Source organism: Colobus angolensis, unplaced genomic scaffold (assembly GCF_000951035.1).
Source record: "Colobus angolensis palliatus isolate OR3802 unplaced genomic scaffold, Cang.pa_1.0 Scaffold51, whole genome shotgun sequence".
Lineage (NCBI taxonomy): Eukaryota > Metazoa > Chordata > Mammalia > Primates > Cercopithecidae > Colobus > Colobus angolensis.
This window is the reverse complement of record NW_012118599.1, coordinates 4477414-4490376: the sequence shown is the minus strand read 5'-3', so window position 1 is coordinate 4490376 and position 12963 is coordinate 4477414. Positions and strand designations below refer to the sequence as shown.

General features: G+C 48.2%; 1 protein-coding gene across 1 annotated transcript in view; it reads right to left on the bottom strand.

Moving 5' to 3' along the window:
* The window catches only part of TRAM2 (translocation associated membrane protein 2), an 88388-nt gene extending 75425 nt beyond the window's left edge, over positions 1–12963 (bottom strand). Inside the window, exon 1 of the mRNA XM_011960238.1 lies at positions 12801–12963. Within this exon, the coding sequence (XP_011815628.1) occupies positions 12801–12920 (120 nt within the window). The 5' untranslated portion in view covers positions 12921–12963. The remainder of the gene's footprint in view (positions 1–12800) is intronic.

The window sequence follows — 12963 nt, the reverse complement described above, 5'->3', positions numbered from 1 at the left end:
AGCCAGCTCAAAAGCATCTCTTACTGATTACCCGAGAACCCAGAAGAGACAACATGGATAGAAAAGCCTCAAATGACCACTAGCAGCAGAAAGGCAACTCAGACACACACCATCCTGTGTGTACACGGGACCATACCTGACAAATTCATCCTGACTACGTGGTAGGTGCAGAGGTGCTGGGGATACTGAGAACATGTGAAACACCTCTTTCCTGAGGTTGTGGAGGGATGGCTCACGGCAAGCGCAAGGAGCCATGCCCCGCCCTAGTACAAACTGGAGTCACTCTCATGCTGAAAAATCTTCAATGACTCCCTATTACCTAAGCTGAGGACCAAACCCAAATTTTTAAACAAACACCTCCATGGCCAGAACCCTGCCTGCCAGTCCGGTGTCACTTTTCACCACTTCCATCCTTAACCAGCCCCTACCCAGCCCATTCTGGCAATATAGAGACACTTGCCATACTCCCCTTGCACCCATGCCTTCTCTCTGCCTGGAACTCCCTCTCCCCAGCACATCTGCCTACCCCATGCCCCTCGAACCTCAAGGACCAGCCCAAACTTCTCCTTTTTAAAATGAATGGTCCCTACCCCTCCCAGTGGGGTTATGCTCCCTTCCCAGACAAACACATTGTACCCACCACACACAAGAGCAGCAGTGACACTGTCACTCCCTAAGGACTCTCAACTCAATGGAGGCAGAATCTTCACCTCTTCATCCTTTATCCCTAGCCCCAAGAACAGGGCTTGGCAGAGAGCAAATGCTTGGTCCAAGTCTGGCTGAACGAATAAACAAGAGAAAGACAGAGGTGGGGAAAAGGGAGGAATTAACGCTCTCAGGGCAGAGGGGCTGGGAAACACCTTCTGAGCAGGGGGTGCTTTTGCCGTATCTGAGGCGGGCCTTAAAAAAGAAATAGCAGTTATAGGATGAAATGGGGAATGAGATGACTTGGAGTACATGGTGCATGAACAAAAGTAGAGAAGCATGAAGGAGGAGGGAATGTTCAGGGAACACAGGTAGGTTGGTCTGCAATGAGGGTCAGGGCAGGGATGAGGCCTGCGGGAGGTACAGAGTCCAGGACAAAGGCTGAGATTGCAGGGAAGCTCTGACGGCAAGCTAACTGCCCAGCCTTTAGGCGGGCACCTTGGAAGGAGTCTAAGTAGGGAGACCCAGGCTCAGCTCTGCATTTGAAGACAACCCGTGACAGCTATGAGGAGAAAGGATCAGAAAAGATGAGAGTGTGGGGTCCGAGTTAGGACCAACCATAGCCATTTAGGAGAGGAATATCAAGTGCCCGAGCTAAAACAAAAGATCATCAGGACGAGAGGAGACCTCGGGGCAATTCAGGAGGTAAAACCACTGAACTTAGTGAACAGACATTGGGGGCAAGGCAGGGGAGGGCAAGTGATGGCTGTGGGTTTCGGTTCCGGTATATACAGTTGCTGAATTTCCCTCTTCCAGAGACCATGCAATCTACAGTCATGCATGGGGATGGCGGTCTGGGAGCCTTACCAACAGGCCTTGGTAAGAAGACCCCTAGATACTCAACTAGTCTGCTAGAAATCAGACAAAGGGAAAATCTCACTGCATCTATTTCTAGGGGGTCTGGCAAAAGTTTAGAGATGAACAGCATACAATGGATCAACCAGTCTTCTTCATGTTATCACTCGCACTTCAAAAAATTACTTACTGACACCTTCATCGGAACTTTCAGGTGCAAAATATAGGTAGACCCCAGTACATAGTGAGCGCTAAGTAACTTTTTTGAATAAACGTCACATACAGGCCATGCCTACTTCTTCTGTCCACCGAATATGCCATGGCCCTCCCAACCTCCACTATCTCTAGAAAAGCCTCCACAAAGGAAGTTCCCACTCCCTCTGCCTCTGCTGAACACTGGAACAAAACCACTTTCCTTAAGTAAGGCCACGGTACTTGCATGCAAGCTTCTTTATGGCTTATTTAGCTAATAAAACAAAAGGCAGAGAGAAAAGATGTTCTAACTCACTGGGTCCCTACCTTTTAAAAAATTAGAAGTTACATGAGATGCAAACAAATACCTTTTTTATTATAATAAGTCCATAAGACACTTCAGTGATAAAACCATATGAAGGCAATGCAAGACAGCAAAACGGAATGATGTGCATGTTACAGGAGCACCACTGGCATCACGGCACACCAAAGGGCTATAAGAAGGTCTAGGGAAAAGCCCTTGCTCTCTCCCAGCTTTCACTGTCCTTGCCCACTCCACCACTGCCCTGCTGCTTGCCTGTGTTACATGAAACGTTAAGAGAACGAGAGCTGAGAACGGCCTTGCAGTTTCTGAAGTCTCTGAATCAACACCAGAGACAGTTCAGCTGCTTTGGGGGCTTGCTTCCTGGTTGGAGGTCGAGACTGAAATTTCCCCAGGTGGAATTTCTCACCTGGATCAGTGCCCCAGCATCCTAACCAGACTTCCTGTCTCTAATCTCTAGACTCTAATCTCTAATCTCTAATCTCATCCCCTAAACCACTCTGGTAGTCTCCAGAGCAACCTCATCACCGCTGTCTTTCCTAACAGTCTTTAAAGGCTCCCATTACCTCCAGGACAGCCTCAACTCCACGGCAGGACCTAAGGGGCCCTCGGGTGATCTGACCCCACCTCCACCTTTGTCCCCGCTGTGTCCCACCTCCAGAGCATCCTATGACACCAGTGTGCTGAGTGTCCAATGCTCCATACCAGCTCATCTGTCTACAAAGGATGGACTGTTCTATCGCCCTCCCATATCTCCTTCTTTGGCCTTATCTAGCATCCATCTATTCCTATTCTGAGCTGGGAGACCACCCCTTCCATGTTCCCAAAGCATCCCCTCTAGCAGACTACACTTACTGAGCACCACTGTATGCTAGACCAGAAGACCCACATGGCAGCTCAAGTGGGGTAGTCATCATCAAGTGACTATACTTGCCTCCTTTTATCTATCTCCCTTACGAGATGGTAAATTCCTTGTGATTAAGCAACGTGTCCTTTTTCTCTGTGTTCCCAGCATCTAGAACGATGGTTCACACAAAAGCACTGCTTAACCAACATTTGCAGAACTAGGGGCAAGAGGTCAAAACCAGCTCAGTTCAGACTCACGTCCCTTGGGCCATGTGATCCCTTGGGCCATGTGAGCGGCAACCCAACTGGTAGGGCTGAGAAACCAACAACATTGGTCAAGTTACACTTAGCTATGCCACAGCTGCAGGCTAAAGGCGTGGTAAGTGGTCAGTGAAAATCTGGCCAGGCCATAGTTGTCATGCCTGAAGTTATCTGGACCCAGGAAATGCAGGGAAGAGCAGCTGAGAAGCGTCACATTCTCTTCTTTCTGAAGCTCCAAAATGAGCACAGTGGAGAGAGTTGTATCAACAAATATGTTAGCTGGCTTGCATTTCATATTTCAGTGTTTTGTACAGAGTAAGTGTATTTGCTGAATGATTATAAATAAAATAAAACTCAATGGCCAAATGGTTGAATAGTGTTGAATGTGGGTATTTCCCAGGCTGGGCGAAGAATGACAGAAATGTTTCTTTTACATTTCTTGGGTAATAAAATGTACTATGCAGCAGACCAACTTTGCTTTTTACTTCAGGGCTATAAAATTGTAGCTTTCTAGAAATTTCTGCAGATGAATCAGTCTGGATAGCCAAATTCTCCATATTGCCACAGATTTAGTTTTGAAACTTCAACATTGTTCATTATGGATGGTGATTTTAAAGTCACAAAGCCAAGCCCAGATTCCTTTCCAATATACGGATTTTCTCCATCATGGGTTCTGCCTTTAAGCTGTATTTCATGCCAACCCCGAATTTGTGCTAGAATCTGTTTTCAACTCAAGTAATAAATGAAACCAAGATTAGAAGTGAGCCCACTAACCTAACAGAGGCACAATGTTTCCCTAGTTACTACTTCTAAAGCTACAGGATTGGGGGAAGGTGCCTCTCTCCTTCTCCCAATTTCTGACTGGCAATTTAGTTTTATACACATTTTCCAGTACTGTTCTACATGCCCCTCTTAAGAAGACACAACCAGGCTACCGGACATTCAACACATCCATGAAGCAGGTGAGGCCCACAGAGGTGAAGGGCCTTGCATGGGCCACAAGGCTATTTAATGGAAGAATCCAGGCCCCTGTCCTCGCCCCTTTCACTGCACGCCTCCCTGCTGCAGGCCTTCCACTGGCACCAGCCATAACTCATCCCTTAAGAACCCTGAAAGAAGGGCACATGTTCCAGCCATCATACCTAAACCAGAGCCCAAACTGTTATGTTTTTTTAAAAAAAATCAACTACCACCCATTCCTTTCTACTTCAACATTCCTCCTCCAAACAGTCACAAAATCCACATAAACAAGTTATTCCTTGCCCGTTGAGGTCACAAGTTGATCCAGTACAAAGCTGGACTACAAACTAAAAACACAGTCTCTACTCCAAAAGCGTGGGTCTGAAAAGCTCCAATTCTGCTCTGAGTTCTGAGGAATTCTTCTCAGCCGGAAACCAGGCATTGTGAAGCAGGCCCTGTGATTTCCTGCAGGACTCCAGGAATTGCTGGAGGGAAGGCCTGTTTATCCTGGGATTGCTCCTCCAGGTCAGGAGCTTCCAGACTGCTCTTAACCTTCAGGAAAGGAGCTGATAAATAATTGCATAAGTTCTGTCTCTACCCTTTGTCCTGAGGTAGGTACGTCCTTCTCCCTCTCCAATAGCCACAGAAGTCTTCGTAACAGTGGTGGGCCCCTCAACAGTCTCTTTTTAAAATTCTCGATAAAAAGAAAAATTAAACACACTCCAAGAGACAATATCTACACTTTTATAATAAAGATGAAGGAACAAACTGATTAAACTAACAATACTCTGTCCCTGCAAAATTCAGGGGCTTTATTAAGAAGTCCTCTTTCCATTTCAAAGGCAGGGCAATTGAGGCTCAGAGAGCTATGTCCTTCCCATCAGAGGTACAATCATCAGCTCCACCAACCCAAAAAAGACATTACAGATCATGTTTGGGTTTGATGTTCAAAGTCTTAAGAAACCATGTGGAAGAGTTCTCCTAACTCCAGCCAGGGTTTCAATCAGTCCAGGCCAGCGCCTTGGTCTTGGACTTTCCCAGCCTTCAGAACTATGAGAAATAAATGCAGGGCCAGGCGCAGTGGCTCATGCCTGTAATCCCAACACTTTGGGAGGCCAAGGCGGCTGGATCACCTGAGGTCAGGAGTTCGAGACCAGCTTGGCCAAGAGAGCAAAACCCCATCTCCACAAAAACACAAAAATTAGCCAGGCACAGTGGCAGGTGCCTGTAGTCCCAGCCACTTGGGAGGCTGAAGTGGGAGAATCGCTTGAACTCAGGAGGTGGAGGTTGCAGCGAGCCAAGATTGCACCACTGCACTTGAGCCTAGGCAACAGAGCGAGACTTCATCTAAAAAAAAAAAAAAAAAGAAATGCAGGCTGTTTAAACCACCAAATCTATGGCATTTTTGTCATAGCAGCCCAAACAGACTGCCTTTACGCAATAACGTATGTATAAGGGTACCAACTGTGCCTCACAAGGTATCTAAAAGTGACCACCACTCTTCTCCTTGAATACTGACCACACTACACTTAGGGCATTATTACTTCATTTAATAAACCACCCATTCCATCAACAGCGATGGCTAGAGGTTGAGGTCCAATAGTCTGAGGACACACCTGCCCTCACATCAAGTTGAAGACCTGACTCCTATCCACAAACAATCTATCAGCTTTAAGCTACCACACTAAGACCTCTTTGAGGAGAGGGACCCCACCTATTCATCTCTGCATTCCCAGAGCTCAGCACAGGCCCAGAACAGGCACTCAAGCACTCAATAAAAAGCTGCCAAATAAATGAGCACAGCACTCAATTTCAAGACTTCTACATAAATATTGGCATTCAAAGGTAGAGTCTAGAATTCCAGACTGGGCAGAGCTGTAGAAGACCACCAGAGATGAGTGAGAAGCCTTGGATTCTAGCCCCCGTTTTGCTAAAAATTCACTCTACTATCCTGGGCAAATCTCCCAGTCAATAAGGGTCTTATTTTGTTTTTCTGTAAACACAGTAGAAGACTTCTTAGATTTCCCTCTAAGATTTTAAACTTATAAAATACAAAGCAAAGATGTGCCCTTGAGCTACAGCTACAATGTTAACTTGATGATAAGGGCAGTAAAAATATAACAGCCAGAGTCATCTTCTCTTACACAGACGCTGGGTAGCAGCAGGCAGTAACTTTACTAGTAGGTAAAGCTCCTGTGTGTTTGCTTATGTTCACACGTTATATGCACACACATTTGGGTCACTCCCTGTAGTCTCTTTCAGGGAGATGCAAATTTCAATAATTGTTCCAGGCAGAAAAGCCTCCAAGTGGAACAAAGAGCCACAGACATTACTTCCAGGTAATAAACAGATTCCACTCAGACAAAGAAAAATAAAGCAGCCTGTGGCTACATTCCATAGACGCCCCATTTGTGGAAGCATTAAGGCTGAGCTCTACATGTGAGCCAGACGTTGCTGAGTTCTTATTTTGGCTCCGACTCTAACTTGGAGTGGATGGTCCTTGGCCAAGTCTCTGCTCTAGAAGCCAGGCTCTGGATGAGTATGGCAACCCCCATAAACCATCCCGATTACAGGGTGAGGCGAGTGAAGCATTTCACAGATGTAAAGTGCTGCCAGCCCCTCCAGACAAATGAGGAAAGCCATCACAAGGCAACGTGGCTTGGTGGAGAGCCACAGAGCAGCCCCTCTCCTAATCCTCGGCTCCTACAAACTCACCAGAGGCCTCAGAGATCTGCCTCAATCCCCCTTGCCCCCCCACACACACACACCCTGCCTCCATTTCCCCTGCTGAAAAGCAAGGACTTTCTGCAAGAGTCACTTGCACAGCTCTTTAAACCACACAGTTAACTCGCAATGTTAACCAGCTGCGACCAAGTTAGGTGTGGTTCTCCTCTACTGTGGGACATCTGAGACAGTAGAGGTATACCAAGGCAAAGTAATAGAATGTATAAAAGATAAAGGTCTGTTTGTGAAATAAGAAGGGCTGTTCAGGAACCATGTTAGTACTGTTACTGTTCCCCCCGCCCCCACCCCCGCTCTTTTCTTTAACCATTAGGTACCAATGGATACCAGATACACAGAGCTGAATAAAAAGGTTAAGAGATACTATCAGTCAAGTTTCCCACCAAAGCCTGCTAATAGCGCTCTCACTGATTAGAAAGCACTTCTGTCATTTGGGAACTCTAATCCGCTCTTATCAACCCTCTGGCTTCGTCATTTATCAGGGTGGGAATGAGAGGTACATCAACTATGCCACAGAGCGATTTCTGGGGCCCCTGCCCATGAAGAAGCAGATCAAAAAGGAGCTCATGCCTGCCAGAGTGAAGCTTTCACCATAGCAACACATGTTATTCTACAAACACTCGGGACTAAGGCGCTCTGTTGTGACTGGTCCGGACGGTGCCCCCGAGAAACGAGTGACTGAGGGTTCAGACAACAGAGCAGGCAGGAGAAAAGTGGTACCTATTTAACTTGCAGGGCAGTCTCCCTGTGGTTTTTGCTTCTCCACAAAGATAACAGTGGCAGCCCTAAGACCCTCCAGTACCCACAGCCTGTGTTCTAATAAGATAGATGTCAAAGAGAAAACAGGTGTTCTCTGTGGAGCAGCTGCACCACCAGGCTCCGTGGGGAAAAGAAGTTCTGGGGTAGAGAGATGGGTCTGTTTGCAGATTAGATGGCTAGCAGTGGAGAACTTGGGGGAAAGGTCTCCATCTCAAAACATATCATCTCTAAAACAAAATACAGCCAGGAAGCTCAGTGAGCCACCTGAGGATGAAACATAGACTCCCAGACCCACCAATGAAGTCAGTAACAATAGTCATCCGTGTACTTGTTGAGACCATTAAGTGTCCATGTGCCAGATACAGTGCTGGGTATTTTTACACATATTAGCCTTCACTGGGTAGTTCGGGTTAAAAAGTCATTAACCGATCAATGTCACTTTCCTGGATATCACATTTGTGCCAAGGAAAGAAACAGGAAAAATCAGTGTGCCCTTACATCCCATAGGATAGGATTACACTTGAGGCTTGACCAGTAGAAAATCTAGCTCCAAATGTCTGCTCTGTTGCTCATATCATGTAGGCATCCATACAGAAATCCAGCCACAGAACAAGAGCGCCCAAGAGAATAAGTAACCCTCCTTGGGTTCCTGTCTAACCTCTCTACAACACCATGGATAGAGTAAGTAAAAGGCTAAAAGGGAGATGCATAAAGTTAGGAACTAGAAAATCTGGCAAAGGCACTTCTTCAAAAGTGCATTAGAAGTTAGTCAAAAAGGCCAGGCTCGGTGGCTCAGGCCTACAATCCTAGCACTTTGGGAGGCCAAGGCGGGCGGATCACCTGAAGTCAGGAGTTCGAGACCAGCCTGGCCAACACGGTGAAACCCCGTCTCTACTAAAAATACAAAAATTAGCCGGGTGTGTGGCGTGTGCCTATAATCTCAGCTACCCGGGAGGCTAAGGCAAAAGAATCGCTGGAACCTGGGAGGCAGAGGCTGCAGTGAGCCGAGATCGCACCACAGAGCACAGAGCGAGACTCCTTCTCAAGTTGACCCACGTCCACAGATGTATATGTGCGCCATTTGCATATGTCTTTCTATGAACACAATAGAAGCAGGGTTGTTTTATGATGTTGCTAACATTCACAGACAGGACCCGCAGCCACATTTCAGGTTACGATGCCTACAGGTATGTCTGGGAGGATGTGAACCAGTGCCACGGAAGCCATGTACTAGCAGGTGGTGACATAATGGGCTCCATTGTATATGCTGCAAACATTTCACCCTGACAAGTCAATCAGTGTCAGGAGCAGGGAAGAAGGTGGTTCCTGAAGAAAAGGTAAATCTGCCAAATCTGCCTCCAAAACAATTAAAAGGCAAAAACCAGCCACCACCAAGAACTCCTCTGAGTCCCCAAACCTTTAAGTCATCACAGACCAAAAAGAAACCAAACTTACAAATGATAGGTTCAGAATTGTGGAAACATTTCTTTGCAGCTGCAGAGCCTGTAAATGAGCTTAAAAAAAAAAAAGTTTCAGTCTTGAAATGACATTTGAAAGGTAGTATATAAATTGCTTCCTCTCTTCAGTGCACCCACTTTTTCCTCATTCTCCATTCACTAATGAAAGACTTTTCCTCTTCTCCTGCCTGTTTCAATTTGAAACGTGGCACAGAACGGGACACTGGAAGGAGAAGGGAAGGTGGGGGGAGGTGGCTACTTTCAAATCTGACACACATACCCTCCAACCGGCTATCCATACCCTGGTTGACAGTCAGGCCAGACTCCACCTAAGACAGGACTGAAGGACCAAAGAGTAGAGTAGAAACTCCCCCTCGTGCCACCTCTCCCAAAAGCAGACTTAACGGTGGAAAGGAAGGAGGGGGAAAATAAAGTTCCACATTCCTGACATTTTTTAGCCAAGTGCTGTGGCCGCACAGAGCAGCTTCTCTATTCCAAGCAGCCTCTAGGACTGGGAGAAAACCTGGGTTCAGGGAGGGAAAGCTGCCCCCTGCCTTTGAAACAGGATGACTCAAAACTAAACCAAAATTGGGGTAGTGATAGGGGTGGGCGGTGAGAGGAGAGACAGCCTTTCATGTGTGTTCCCAAAAGGAAATTATCCCAAGGGAAAGAATTTAGAGTCATCATCTCCCTGGGGACAGAGAACTAGCAAAGCCCTGGGGTCCCTAACAGGGAAACAGAAGCCCCCTGAATGCAGAAGAGATGACCAGTGAGTTGGGGAAAGAGCAAGGCAGGGATGCAATGCAGACACAAGGGCTGTGGCTGCCTGGGGTGTGGGCTGACAGCAGGAGAGGGACCCAGCCCATTAGCAGATGCAGGTCAGAGGACCCCAGAGGGAGGAATGGCCAAGAAAGTCGCTCTTTGTGGGAAGAATTATAATTGAGTTTTCCTGGCTCAGCTTCTGAATGAAGGAATCCCAGCTGGGGCCAAGTCAGAACCCCAAGAGCCTATGTCCTCTCACCCGTTTCTCCCATTCCCCTTGTACCTCTTCCTGTCATCACGTCTAGGAAAAGGGTGGTGAGTCCCCAGTTGCATCTACCATCCCACCATATGCATCCCTACATACTCACACATGCACACCACACACTTCCAGAAGATCCTAAGTGATATCCAGCCAGTCTTTTGCTGGGTTATGAGGCGTCTCCCGCTGCTTTACTCTGAGTATGACGATGCCCATATTTGTTTCTCTGTGGTACCTACACTGTCCAGGACGCTTCTGCTCTCATTTGATAGAGGCAGTACTTCCAAACTCCCCCTCCCCAGGGATACTTATCTCTGTGGAGAGTTAGTCAGTAGGTAAAGACGGTGAGGCCCCCCGCCATGTGCCCGGCACAAAAGAACACAAGACCTTCTTACTGGAGGCTTAGGGGAGAGCCCTCTTTCTCCTAGAGAAGCACAGACTGATAATCTCACAAAGTACCTCCAAAAGAAGGAGACAGCTGCCCTGTAGGTTCTGTAGGTTCAAGGTGCTATGGGAACAAGAGATGGGGTTGGCAGGAAAAAGGGGCCTGTAGGCATTTCAACCAGGGGCCTAGGTACATTTCCCAATCCAAGTCTAAGGGAGAGAAAGAGTAGTTTTGTTTGTTTGTTGTTTTTCTCATCTTGGGCCTTTCTCTTTCGCCAGGTACTGGAAGTAAGAGTTCTTAGCACCTTTCAACTTCTAGAGTGGCAGGTTTAATGCACAGGACTTTCCAGAAGACTAGAGACCCGGGGAAAGAGGTAGGTACCAAACTCAAGCGCTGGTAGCTCTTTCTGAGCAAAGATAAAGCAGGTAGGGCAACAAACCCTAACAAATGCTAGAAATACGACAGAGCCACAGGCTATGCGAGAAACTTGGCCGCTGCAGAGCCTGTGGCTTTGAGGTTTACAGCTGTCACATGTATCTTTCCAGCCACACCCTCCAAGGCTGGGGACACGCACTTGGAGTCCTCTTAGAATGGAGGACAGCAAACAGACAGGAGAGAAGGCACTGGGCAAAGGAAATTCTGTTATTTTGTTAAGCTATTATTATAATAAATAATCACAGGGCTCCAGGCACAAGAGACTTTTTCATGTTGGTAGGAGATGTTATGGCTTTTGTTGCTGACATGATCTCAGTTAAACCTTACAATCACCCTGTGTGGAAGATCAGTCCTATTAACATCTTTAATGATGGAGAAACTGAGGCTGCAGTCAGTTTTCAGTCAGACTAGTCAAAGAACAGGGACTGAGACACAGGGATATGACTCTGTGTGACACCACACACTTCCAGGGGAGAACCCAGAACAAGGTGGAGCAAGCCTGATCCAATATACCACTAGAGAGAGCTATGAGAGGGAGAGGAAGGACAGAGGGACTGAAGTAAAGGAGCACTACCAAAAACTGGAGTGAGGACCCCAGTCCTAGCACCACCATTTATTTCCTACAGACCCTAAAGCCCAGCCACGGACACATTCATTCATCCAACCCTGACTTGGCCACCACAAGAATGTTCCCAGCTTGAGAGTAGCTTCGCCAGCCAATTAGGGCCCTTGTCATTCACAGAGATACAGGGAACCCGGAGACAGAAGGGCAGGGAAGGAAATTTAGCCAGGTAAGCCATCCTCCATCTCCGAGGAAGTTTGTAAATGATCACAGCTTCCTAACTCAACCATGAGAATGCAATAAGCAACCTGGCCCAGAAGGGAGGACAAGGAGTCTCAGGAACCAGAGGAGACCGCGGTGAGCGGGAGGGGAATGTCGCTCATATATCTCACTTCTGAGACAAGATATACCGCAACAAACCCATGCCAACCTTCCTCCAGTTCTTCCCACTTTTGAATATCACATTTTTCTTGCTCTGCAAGAGTAGGGAATCCTTCCCATCAGTCTTGTGAATTCTGACCCCTTGCTGGTTTTCTACAACTCCCCGCCTGGGAGGCCAACACCAGGGCATTGCTGTCGGGGTGGGATCCCCATCCACTGCCTGCCACTTCTACACTATAAGAGAATTAACTTCCCCAACAAGTGGAGGGTATCCCTGTCTCTCTTCTTGTCTCTGTAAAGGGGGTGAAGCTCTGGGTCGCTGCAGATGTATCTAAAGGGACAGTCCACGGAGTGGTAAAGGATATCCAAAAACTGGCCTTCTAGAGCACAGCAAAAAAGTGGGAGCGAGAGGAGCGCAGAAAGCCACTGCTGGGATGGGGCCAGGGCCACACGTGAACATCCCAGCACGTTCCAGAGCTGAGATGCAAAACACCCAGAAAATCAGATAGGAAGTGGAAAAGGGTCAGGGTCTCTCCTACTGGAAAAGCCCAGAAGAGGTAGTGGCCACCCCTTGGGGGAAGAGGGGATTGTGCAATGACTGCGGGTCTGGGAGTCTCTGGGCTTGGCTCCCGGACTTCAGAAAGGAAACCCCACGCGTCAAGCCAGGGTGGCAGCGCGGCGGTTGGTTCGAGGCCAGGCTGGGGTTTCAGGGCTGCAGACAGAGCTGCAGGATACGGTGAGTGCCCAAGGGAGCAGCAGAGCATGGCATGGCTGGCACGGCGCGGAGGTGAGGGTGCTGTCTGGGCTGGCCGGGGTACAGGCCGGAGGGATACAGTGCACAAAGCTTGGGTGCAGATAACGTACACGGCAGCCAGGAGCCCCAGATCAGAGGAGGGCCCGCTGACCCGCAGGGGTGTGCCGGGTGGCGCACGACAGGGGGCACTGTCCCTCCAGCTCCCTCCTCCCCAGGCTCTCACCTCGAACATAAGCCCGATGAGGACGCAGAGCACCAGGCAGAAGCCGATGTCCGCATGGTTGTGGATGACGAACTCCTGGCTGAAGAGCGGGTAACTTTTCGTCCTCCTGCGGAAAGCCATGGCAGCGGGCGCGCAGCGGCCGGCGGGGCCCGCACCCTGCGCT